This window comes from Dryobates pubescens, chromosome 30 (assembly GCF_014839835.1).
Source record: "Dryobates pubescens isolate bDryPub1 chromosome 30, bDryPub1.pri, whole genome shotgun sequence".
Lineage (NCBI taxonomy): Eukaryota > Metazoa > Chordata > Aves > Piciformes > Picidae > Dryobates > Dryobates pubescens.
Genome location: NC_071641.1, coordinates 1890008 through 1902448, shown reverse-complemented (window position 1 = coordinate 1902448; position 12441 = coordinate 1890008). Strand labels below are relative to the sequence as shown.

At 42.9% G+C, this 12441-nt stretch overlaps 1 protein-coding gene across 1 annotated transcript in view; it reads right to left on the bottom strand.

The window, feature by feature from the left end:
• The window catches only part of REEP3 (receptor accessory protein 3), a 35283-nt gene extending 27640 nt beyond the window's left edge, over positions 1 to 7643 (bottom strand). Inside the window, exon 1 of the mRNA XM_054174761.1 lies at positions 7554 to 7643. Within this exon, the coding sequence (XP_054030736.1) occupies positions 7554 to 7585 (32 nt within the window). The 5' untranslated portion in view covers positions 7586 to 7643. The remainder of the gene's footprint in view (positions 1 to 7553) is intronic.
• Positions 7644 to 12441: the final 4798 nt, after the last annotated feature.

The window sequence follows — 12441 nt, the reverse complement described above, 5'->3', positions numbered from 1 at the left end:
TTGATGTCAAAAGTATGATGCTAAAAGATGCCTTAATTTTCTCCCTGCTGAACCCAAACGGTTTCTTTGCTTTAGAAACTCATGCGTCAATACAGTAGTTTGCGGAGTGGATTGGGGGCATGCACACTATGCTAATTAACCAAAGGTTCATTTTTGAGAGAAGAATTCTGTTAACACAAGTATGTCCAACTGGCTACACAAACCAACTAAGAACCCATAAGACAGAGGGAGTAAGTGCACCGTTCCTGAAATGTCACTTGCCAAATTTACCTGACTGACAGGTCCTCTTTATAAAAGAGTAAATATCATTTTGTCTCTAGGATTTGAGTTCTGTATTTATTCCAGAAAAATCACCATTCCAATCTCCATATGTACAACAGTAAAACCCTGCTTATAATGCATCTGTGGCAAACTTATGACTGCCACAGTAGTCATTTAAAACAGGTATTTTATGCTCCTGTGAATATGCTGTCTTCCAAGTCAACTTTAAGCTGTTTGCTGCTGAAAAATGTGAGTAAGCCAGCTTATTCTCTGCCTCCCAAAACAGTCTAATAGTAAATACACTTCAAGTGAGTAACACCAGGCCTGCTTTTAGACATAAGGGAAGCAACATCTTCTAGAACAAGGTCCTAATCTGGAAAAAAAAGATCAGCAAATAAAAGTGAATAATAAGAGCACAAAGTCAAAGAATTAACTTTAAAACTAATTACAGTTTCATGTCATGTTACTGTATCATCATATCAAAACTAATTCAATATCTCTAAACTAGTGACCATTTTCCTCGCTCTCCTTTCCATGCTTTTGATCAGTAAGTTACAAAAAATGGGGTGGGAGGGAAGAAATAACACCACTGGACAGTGGCAGGGAGACACAAGCACAAAGTGGTTTTTTACTTTTTTCCCCCTGAGCACTGCAAGTTCCAACAGCTTTATTAGCAGATGTAAAGCAAAGCATTACGTCAGACTTCTCACTTCAGGAAAAATCCTGCTTTCTGAACCACTGCATTTAAATGCTGTGTCAAAGGCTTTCAAAAGAAATTGCATGGGGTTTTAACATCAAATGCAAGTCCCAACTCTCTTCAGGATGTGTGAGCAATACTTCAAATACGATAAACAGAAAATACTAGGCTACTTAAACCCACTTCCGTGTTGACGCTTGCAGACTAACTATAAAACATGATAGAACCAGAAGAAATGCCCTATTATTTTCAGTGATAAACTGAACTGCGTAAGTAAGAGTGATGGCTGACAAAAAGCTCAAAACAGAGTTAGCCACTGTAGGGTGTTTTATTTCCCCCCCCATGTCTGAAAGCATGTCATCACAGTGGTTATTTGGTGCCACTGAGGTCAGTTGTGGTTAAGTCAGGTGGGTCAGCGTAAAAGTCTTTCCTTTTTGCTTTCCTCATCTCATTTGACCATGTTACCATCTACTTTGGCAGGCCTTTACATTTTGAAATATTCTGAACAGATAGATTGTATTGTTTTCAGCTGTAACATTTTGGAATGGGCTGCCCAGGGAGGTGGTGGAGTCACCGTCCCTGGAGGTGTTCAAAGCAGGATTGGAAGTGGCACTTGAAGCCACAGTTTAGTTAGTCATGAGGAGTTGGGTGATAGGCTGGACTTGATGATCTCTGAGGTCTTTTCCAACCTTACTGATTCTATGATTTTCTTCTCTAAAAAGCAAATACTTCCACATAATAGTACAGGTTTCAAAAATGCAAAAAGGATCAAAAAAGCTTAGAGAAAGCTTCTTTACCCATGAAGCACCAGGACAGGGGTTTAGACATACATAATTTTAAATAAGTTCTTATCAAGGATTATAGGTACTGTTCCAAAGCAACATTCTGGGGGTCTTTTAAATAGCAGAATTTGGCTTGAGATCTTCCTCAGCCTTATATGAGCATATAATGAGTTGGCTCTACATACCAAGTAACCAGGAAAGACAAGCTGTTCCATGTAGGTTAATTAAATGCTCAAGAACATAAAATATGTTCAGCTGAAGCAGACATTGGTCTGTAGAACATGCAAGAATGGAGGTTGTTTGTTTTAATTAGAAACACCCTTCTGTGCCAGACCACGCAGTTCTTGGTATTTCTTCATCTACTGCACATAGGACGCAGATGTGGATTTCAGCACGTTTTGTAACAGAGTCCATGCCAAGATCATTAAGTAATAATGTCAGACTCCACATTGTGCCTCTAGTTGAGCTCCATCTGTTTTTGAGCTCTCTTAGTCCACCCGCCTCCTGTAGGCTGTGAACACTGACCACGCATGCTCTCCATCTACACAGTCCCATAAACACAGGAGAGAAAAGAGCAACCAGACTGCATAGCAAGCATTGATTTAAGTAGAGGTGTGCCAGGCAGGCAGCAGGGACACTTATTTCTAACAAACTGTCAGAGCTAATGAGTCATTTTGCATTGTCCTAACTTACAGAATAGGTACTACAAGTCGGGTGTAATGAGCAGGTACTTTTTGCTGTACATACTAGAATTGCCTTACCTCAGTAAGCTCAACTATTGCAGAGATGCACTCTGATGATTTCATTGCTCAATAACGTAAATTATTTTAGACTTTCACACAGACAATGCTGATGCCAAAAACAATACCAGTTCAGTCCTGCAACTTTTCATTCTCCACATAGCACTTACCTAGCAACTAACCAACAGCAACACGAGCTGGTGCAGTTCACTGCAACTAAAACATTGACCTTTCACGCATGCTAATTTTCATTTGGTTTGACAGAGGAACCAAAATCACCCTGTGCCATCACAACTTTTGGACCTTGTGGCAAGTAGAGCATGAAGGGCAGGGTGGCCCTTCACAGCAAACAAATCGGTGACATCTGTTTAAGCCTAGCACAAACTGCCGAAGATAACTGATGCAAAGTGATCAACTCTGCAGATCTGTGGTGGGACGGGCATTTCAGCACATTTCACCATCTCAGCCCTTCACTGTGAAATTCCTTTTTCCCCACAGATGCAGCAGCCAGTTCAAAAATCTGCAAACTGAAGACTACTGGAAGGCATTTAGCAACCATCAACAGTGAATACCCTTCATAAGTCAGCTGGAAGCATCCTGCAAGAAGAGCATGCTACAGTTGGAGGAAATTGCCCACAAACAGGCCTGCTGACTTGGAAGATCAGGCTGCATACAACTATTCCTTTCACAGCATGTGGTGGTATCATTACTTAATTCCATCTGATGAATTAAGGTTGTTTAAGACCACCTGTTTGACAGCATGTTGATTAGGGAAAAAACAAAACAAACCCAAAAAACAAACAAGAGACTTGCAACCAAAACAGAGAGAGTTACATGAAACATCACCACTAAGCTGAGAGAAATATTCCTTACAATTCAATCAATACAGAAGCTACAGCTTCAATCAGTCCTCCTCAGATGTGTAGTAAAACTCTAGGGGCAGCTAAGTACCTGGAAATGTCCAACAACTACTACAGTATTAAAAGTAGAGTAAGATAATGTTTTGGAGACTACCACAAAAGAAACAACTCCAATTATTAAAAAAACAACAACACATCACCAAACAAACAAAAAAACCCCACCAGAACCCCAAAACAAACCACCACCTACACAACCAACCACCCACAAAACAACCAACACAAAGGAGGAAAAGCTAATACTACTACCTACTTTCAGGTCACCTCCTGAATGCCCCAGGCTTTTTCCAGCTTAATATAGTTACACTTATAATCCAATATCAGAACAAACGAATGCTTCCTGAATCTTTATATGTACATCTTTTGCTCCATGCAAGGCTCTAAAAGGAGAGTGGAGAAGGCAGGTAAAAACAGACAGAACAATAACTAAATACTATTAACCAAGATAGAGACATCTTCCCCTGGACTGCAACTATTCTCTCTTCCAACAGTCATGACTGTTGACCAACTTTACCAAAAAAGAAACTATGCACTCAAACAGGATGAGAGAGTGTTGCAAAGCAACACAGATGGGGGAACTTCCATTTCTAAGTGAGAAGGGGGAAAAAAGTTAACAGAATACAGCAGACAGTCTGCTTTAACAGATTGCAAGAACAAAATGGCCATCTACTTTGTATTGAGGATGCTTCACATCTTCACTTGGCACAAGAGGAGAGTCTGATCTCATCCATACCAGCCTGTGACTGACAAGTACTCAACATGTTTACTATTAAATACTGTCTCAGCAACTGATGTGTACACAATTGCTCAGACCTTACAGATGAGATGCATGAGCAATCAAAGCAGACTGAAAGTCAGACACAGGTTCTATATTAAGTTAACAAGATGGGCAGCTACAAAATTAAAAAGCCATTCCCACTATTAAAAACTAAGAACCTGACAAGGTGTATCACTTTGAGAGGTTTCCTAGGACTCAAAGAAGTTACTATTTTCTGGTTGGTTTTGGAAGCGGGGAAAAAAAAAAGATTGTTGCACTGTGTGTTTTAGCTTGTTGCACTAGTAGGTGTGTTTTAGGTGTGCTATTAGAGCAGCACCCCACAGACACAAGACTTTTCATTTTAGAGATGTTTTAATCACATGCTTCAAGTCTTCTGCTTCTTGACAGAAAGGAGAAGACACACAAATTGTACAAGGTATTTCATGTTTAGATGTCCAGCTATAACAACACTTACAGAGCAAAGGGGAAAGGCTTCATTAAAACTAAGTTTTATTGAAGATTCTTATGTGGAACAGCAAATTTGAGCCACTCCCTGTTTCCTGTGCATGACTCTGAGACAATTCACATTCAATTAAGAATTCTAATTCCCCACTAGCTCCACCGCCTAGTTCCTTAAAGCTTTAACCAAATTATTGTAGCAGAATTGATTAACCTCAAATTGCAAACTCTAACTGAATCAGAAGTCATTTTGCTTGGGACAAGTGTGTCAAAACAAGTTCTCCATGTCAAAAGTCAGCAGAGGACACTGCAACACACCTACAAATTTACATTTTGCTGCTCTTTTGGCCCTCCAAAATAGTAGGTCAGCCACAAGAGAATTCTGCTGAAGCCAAAACTGCTGCTCCTTCCAATCAACACAATACAACAAGCATTCCTGATTGTGGCACACGACAACAGGACTTCTTAGACTTGCTATGGACAGTGCCATAGCTCACATACACAAAGTCACCACACCTAAATTAAAACACTACCTAAGTAACAGCAAACATCAGGTCTTAGCAACTAAGTAGTGGTTAAAAAGTATTTCCACCTTTCTTATGGCATTTAAGCAAAAGGTAGTATACACCTTCCAAACTCATGACACACAAGACAGAAAAAAAAGCCACTGGAACAAGTATGTCTGGAAAGAGACCAGGAAGGAAAACAGATCGAATTGAGGAAAACAGTGTAATGGATACGTTATGAAGATGTGGACAAGAGCACAAGGAGGACAGCCTCAAGACTATTGAAATGAAGACCTCTTATGCCACATCACATCAACTTTTGTTCTACTTCCCACCTTCCTTTTCTATGTGAACTTTTCTCTATGAAGCAAAACTAAACAATAGTCTCAAAGCTGTCCAAGTTCTCATTGAACACTTCTCCCTTCCTGGGAAGCTGAACACTGACAAGCTAGCAAAATCCCACTGTTAGGAAACAGGGGCAGAAGAAGGAGAGGATTTATAAATAATATGAAGGACTCCCTTTTTAGCAAACATAATTAGGGCACACAAATGAGTGGCCAACGTCAACCAGAAGATGAGACTGCACAGAACTACACAATACATAGCCCTTTAGTACCTCTTTCAATAAATCTGTGGATAGCAGTAGCTATTCTCATCCCCTGTGCTGTTGGTTAGGCCGACAGCAGACATAATCCTTAAAAGGCAAACACTTAGCAATTCCTTTCGGGGGGGGTGTGGGGGGTGGGGGGTGGAAATAACTTCACAAGACCCCAATCATTACAAATTGAGGTGCTGGTAGTACTGTTACAAACAATGTAATCTAAGTTGTTGGGGGAAAAAAAATCTAGTCGGTGCTTTTAAGCAAGGAAGTGGAAACAGGTTCAGCAAAGTAATTCGATTCACAGAAAGTAATAATTTGCCTCTTGCCTCTAGGGCTGTGTATTGCCCATGGGAAGCCCACACTGATAAAATGCACAGACAGCAACTCTTCCCACAGCCTTTCTCTTCTGAGCCAATGTTACCCTTTGCCAGACCTGGAACTCTCTGCTCTACTTTCCAAGTTTCAATTATCTGACAAGTCTGAAGCAGGAAGATTGCTACTTATGTAGGTGACTAGATGGCAGCAGGAAAATGTATGTAGCAGCATGAGAAGATTTCTTCACAACAAATAAAGTTTTCAGATAAAATTACACTAGACAGTTTAAGGGAGATGTTTGTCACCAACAAAATGGGAAAATCTACTGCAAGAAGGTCATACACTCCTGCTGTATACTTAGCACTAGCTCAGAAGTTTGCTGGACTGTTTTGCGAGCAGTCACTCCATTTGCCTGGCAAAGTCATACATAGCAAATCTCAGCTTGGGCAACCCAATAAACACTGAGGCCCCCAGAGCCACAGAGCTACTAAGCTAAGAGCACAACGAAGACTCAGTTGCCCATTACACACCATTTATTATGTAATATTCAAAATAACCCATCAGTTTCATAATAGAAGAGCACAATGCCTAAGAAAGTGGACAACGGTTGCACTGGAGCTTATTTTCTCAAATAGAACTTGGATAATGCATAAAATGATACTTTTTACCTAAGAAAGTTTGGCCCTTAGGCTGCCAAAACCTCAGGTTTACAAAGACCACTACCCAATAATGCTGCCAGTCCGCCTCTTCATCAGCTAATAACTCCTACTCACCAGAGAGCCCCCCATTTCACGCTGCCAAGCTTTCTCCCAGCCCTTTCAGTTCTGACACAATTTCAAAAGGAAAATGGTTACCACGCAGATTTGATAACTAAATTTGGATTGATTTACAAGCAACACTCAGGACTCGTGCGTGATCGGCACCAGCGGCCCGAGCTTTTTTGGCCCTTTAGGAAATAGGCACTTAGAGGGGGATACACACGATGTGACTACGAGAGACCAGGAGCCCGCTGTTTTTGCGGGCGCTTCTGGAGGTACAGACAAGCGTCCCTCTAGGGCAGAGCCATAGCTCCCACTACCTCTACTCCTTTCAAGCGAGAAGCAAAGCGCTCTAAAAGATTATTTGCTTGGTTTAACACTGCACTTCTTAGCCGTCGGTCGATGCACCACGGCGGCACCGTGGCCCAAACACCCACCCCCTCTCCACCCCAGCAGCCCAGCCAGCCCCGCACGGCACAGCACTCGCCACACCCGAAGAAGCAGCCCACCCCGCCTCACCTGCGCAGGGAGAGGCGAGGCCGGCCGCCCGGCCGCCCTGCCGCCCGCAGCCCAACGGCCGCGTAAGGCACCCAGCTAAGGAGACATGGGAGAAGGAGAACACAGGAGAAGGAGAACATAAGAAAAGGGACACGCCTCCCCCTCGCCATACTCTTCCCTGGGCAGCCCCGCCGGGAGAAGCCCCGGGGCCGCTTTCGTCCCACCAAGAGCCACTGCTGCCCACTCCCAGCCCGGCACTCACACCACTGCCCGCGAAATCATCCAGGAGACCATCGCGGCGGCTGAGCAGCACCCAGCCGCAGCCAGCCCGGCCCGAATGGCTGCGGCTCCGCCCCTGCCCGCCCCATTGGCTCGGCAGCTGCGCGCATGCGTGCGGCTGGCGGCGCGGGCTCGGGCGAGAGTGCTGGCGGGCGGCGGTGAGGGAGGGGAAGGGAGGTTGTGTGTGCGTACGGGCGGCGCGGCCTGGTACCCGCAGGGCTTGCCGCGGGGGCAGGGGCCCCGCCGACAAGGGCCCCGCCCTAAGGAACGGACCGCACTTTCTGTCCGCCGCCATCTACTTTGAGGCTGACCAGCAGAAGGCCCCTGCGCAGCACCCATCGGGGCGCGGCACGGAAGAAACAGGAATAGAGATCATTAAGAAGGCAATAAAGAATCCTTTCTGCCTTCTGCCCTCTCCTTTCGAAGGGCGGTGACCAGCTCCAGCAAGGAAGGTGTGTTGGGATCATTGCCCCGTACCTATGTCTTTTCCAAATGGTCTCTGTGTGCTTACATCCTGTTTGCTGTAGGACCTGTCAAAGCATTCATTTCACACACCAAGTTACCTCACGTTGGCCTTGCAAACCCAGAGGTAGCTGACTTACTGTGGGACAGATCAGGCCAAGGTGTTGGTGATTGCGGGAAGGGTGAGGGCACGGTGCTTTACCCAGCTCACAGAGGCTGAAGGCCCCTTAGAGCGGACGTGTGCTCCAGCACTATCTGAACCGCAATGGGAGGGTGCTTCTTCATCGTACTTGTTTGCAAGTACTTGGTCGCAAAGGCTGTCTAACGACACATCCTTACATGGGCCACATAGACTGCAGTTAATCCAAAACTTCAGGTGACCAGAAAGGCAGGATGTGTGTGTGGGATGGGATTAGTGACTGTGTACCCTATTATTTTTTTTTCCTTCCACAGACACCTTCTCACTGGCTACTGCCCAAGGCAAGCCACTGAGCAAGACCGTCCACAGCATAACACAGTACAGAGAGAGACTCTTGGCAAGCTCTTCATTGGACAGATTGAGACATGCAGAAGCTGACTACTCCCTGATAGTTTAGCTAATCTGTTGCAATTCATCTCCGCATACCACCAGCTTTACACTTCTTGCAGAACCCATTGTACACATAAAAGGACAATATTTTGCTAAAAGACACTGCTTTGTCTTTTCTCAGAAGTTCAGTCCATGCCATTGCTGGAAATATGTAACCTATGTTACTCTTCTGATACCAACAAGCACAATAGAGAGATACCTGAAGCAATAGATGCCAATGCTACTGAATGTGCCACGGAGGAAATAAGGTAGAGAATGAAGAGGTTACTGTTTTCAACACTCACAGGGCCACTGACTCCCCTGGTGAATTACACACCAAGGTCAACATCATAGTCTTTGGCAGGAATTTAGCATGTCTTTTAGTGAAGATAATGCATGGTCTTCCTGCCTGACATACAGGAAGAAGAAATGGCTTTATCTTTGTAACTATTGTTTTATTCAGATGAGAGGTACAAGGTAAGTGCAGTCTGGTTTCTGTTCTACAGGCAAGAACCAGAACTCCTCACCTCCTTGAACCAGTAATACCCAGCCACAGGCATCTTCCCTCTTCTGCAACCTTTAAACAACTCATGCAGTAAAAAGGCAAAAAGTGATGCCTAAGTGATAAATAAACAGATAGAGACCATTTTAAGAATTATGGGGTTTGAAAACTGTTGCTATAGTTATATATATGAAATTTGAAGCTGGAAATGGGAAATTATGCAACAACATAAAAACCAAATCTATTTCTACCACACGGGGATCTGTGTCTTGAAAATAATGATCTTGGTGATCTTGCATCTCTCCTTACCTTGAACACTGAAAGGGGTAACATGCAGAAAGAGGTAGAGAGGAATTTATTTGTGGGCAATTTAAAGTACACCACCTGACAATCTTATTTTTGAAGCAGGCCTAACCTGAATGCATTCTTCATTGCATTCAATGAAAGGAGAAACCCAAACCACCACTTACATACAGCTTGCATAACAAACTTCTCCAGTGACAGACAGTGCAAAGCAAACTTGTGCAGCAGGGCATTTGAAATATAAATTACTTGGGAGAGATTACATTTTAGACTCCATTCTGTAAACTCCTGCTGCCTGCATAACACTCTGATGAAGTTTATGGCATTCTACTCCATCTAGAGCAAACTGCAAGATGAGAGTTCTAGTTTATAGTATATTAAATAGGTAGACAGTAGATTTCTTTACTGCAAAAAATTGTTCAATACTGTCTCAGAGAACCATTCCAGCAAAAGACTGATACTCTTTTTTACCATCTGAGATAGTATATACATTAACTCCATAGCTGTGTGTTTTATTTCATATGGAGCATGTTTAAGAGAAGGAAAAACCCCACTATTTTGTATAAAGACATTAATTTTTCTTGCATTTGTTGCCATGACAATACTGTCTCTGGTGGAAAGCTAAATTTACATTTAAAGAGGCATTTTTAAAAAGGTAAAGGCAGATGGCTCAGAAGAGTACTTTATCTTGCTAGGAAGATTATACTTTATTTCATAGAATATTTGGAGACTTAATTCAGTGCAAGAAACTGGGTGTTGTTTACTGGGCCCAAGCATGCCCCATGGACTTCCCTGTATTCCATTTCAGAGAGAATGATAGTCCATGCTCCTGCAGAGCAGAAACAGGGAGACATGTGACAATTAAATCCATGCCATGTACTTACTCAAACCTGGGGTGTCTTACTCATACGTCTGTCTATTTTTATGTAAGGAAGAGGCAGCTGTCTCATTATAGGATATTTTTAAGCCACCCCCAAAAGCCACTTAATATACCTGAAAGTTACTTTAAATAGTTTCAAGAGTGTAATCACTTGTGAAGGTCACCTGCCCTCCATTTTCTTTGAACTTTTTTGGTATAATATACTGTCATAGAACTGTTTCAGTTGTCTTTCACTTCATTTACAGGTAAAGAAACATTTTTCCTACTTCACAGCTGTGAAAATGGCAATTCAGGAACATATAGGAAGGGTCTAGATAGTTTTTTGACAGTCTCTCTCCTATGCATGAAGTGACAACAAAGGGTAGGCTCTGGTCACTAGATAAACAGCCCCATAGCCCTGCTGTCTTAATGGAATTTTATCTGAGGGTGATTGTTAGGCAATACTGTGGACAATTTGTGAAATCAAGTCAGTTGAAGCTTTTGCACAAAATTTTTGACATGTCACTTCTTGCTCACAGGTGTGCTGCAGCCTCTCAGTGCAGTATCTTGCTGGGGAACATGACCACAGAAGGGCAACAAGGCTGGTGAGAGGCCTTGAGCACAAGCCCTATGAGGAGAGGCTGAGGGAGCTGGGATTGTTTAGCCTGGAGAAGAGGAGGCTCAGGGGTGACCTCATTGCCCTCTACAACTCCCTGAAAGGAGGTTGTAGCCAGGAAGGGGTTGGTCTCTTCTCCCAGGCAACCAGCACCAGAACAAGGGGACACAGTCTCAAGCTGCACCAGGGGAGGTTTAGACTCGAGGTGAGGAGAAAGTTCTTCACCGAGTGAGTCATTCATCATTGGGATGTGCTGCCCAGGGAGGTGGTGGAGTCACCATCCCTGGAGATGTTCAAGAGGGGATTGGATGTGGCACTTGGTGCCATGGTCTGGTCATGAGGTCTGTGGTGACAGGTTGGACTCGATGATCCTCGAGGTCTCTTCCAACCTTAGTGATGCTGTGATACAAAGCCAGTTGGTGTCTATCGCAGCTGTGTCCTAAGTGATTTTTTCCCTCAGTACAGACAGCAAACCAAGAGGCCCTAAGTTTATTTTTTTCAGAAATATGTTTGTATGAAATTTATTAACATTCCAAATCAGGATGGTGAAACATGAAAATTAATGAAAAAAAGGAAAATGGGTATTTCTGGGTTTTGGTTGGTTAGTTTGGTTTGGGGTTTTCAGGTTTTGGTTGGTTTTTTTGGTGTTTGTTTGTTGCTTCTAATCTGGTAGCTTTTACCACTCTTGTTCTCACAGTTTTATCAGATGTAGTCTGGTGTTCCTTTAAAGCTCTTGCTTCTATGTTAGTAAGTCAAATCCTTAGGTTTTGCATAATTTCTTCCCCTGACATAAGCAGATTTACCTGCAAATGCAAAACCTGAAAACTCAAACAGGATCATGATGTTAAATTCATGGTTTGGCAGGGTTTCTTGAAGTCAGTTTCCTTATTTTGGGGGCCCTGACAACTTCAGTTAATATTAAATTTTAAGTATTACAGAATTTGGAGCTAAAAAAAGGCATCTATGATCCTATGTTTCTGTGATCTAGATGGAGTTGTAACAGAACTGCATAGTAAAGGGAAATCTTTGCAAGCAAAGAAGGTAGCAAATGTAAGCTCTGGCCAGCATTTTGGTATTTTTTTCTCCCAAGACTACAAAGAATGATGTTGAAATATGTTATAGGTCAGGGAAAGCAGATAAGGCTAAGACTGACCATTGAAGGAAAACCAGAAGAGCCCTGTCAATATAAAGCTGAAGGATTTTCATCAGTTTAGCAATAGCCTATTTTGGCATGATAGAATAGAATAGAATAGAATAGAATAGAATAGAATAGAATAGAATAGAATAGAATAGAATAGAATAGACCAGACCAGGTTGGAAGAGACCTTCAAGATCATCATGTCCAACCTGTCATCCAACACCACCTAATCAACTAAGCCATGCAACCAAGCACCCCATCAAGTCTCCAGTGATGGTGACCCCACTACCTCCTCCCAATCACTCTCTCTGTGTAGAACTTCCTCCTAACCTCCAGCCTAAACCTCCCCTGGCACAGCTTGAGAACCAGGTAGTTCAGATAGAATTGATTAATCTGATTTAAAGTACAAATATTAAGAGGGTA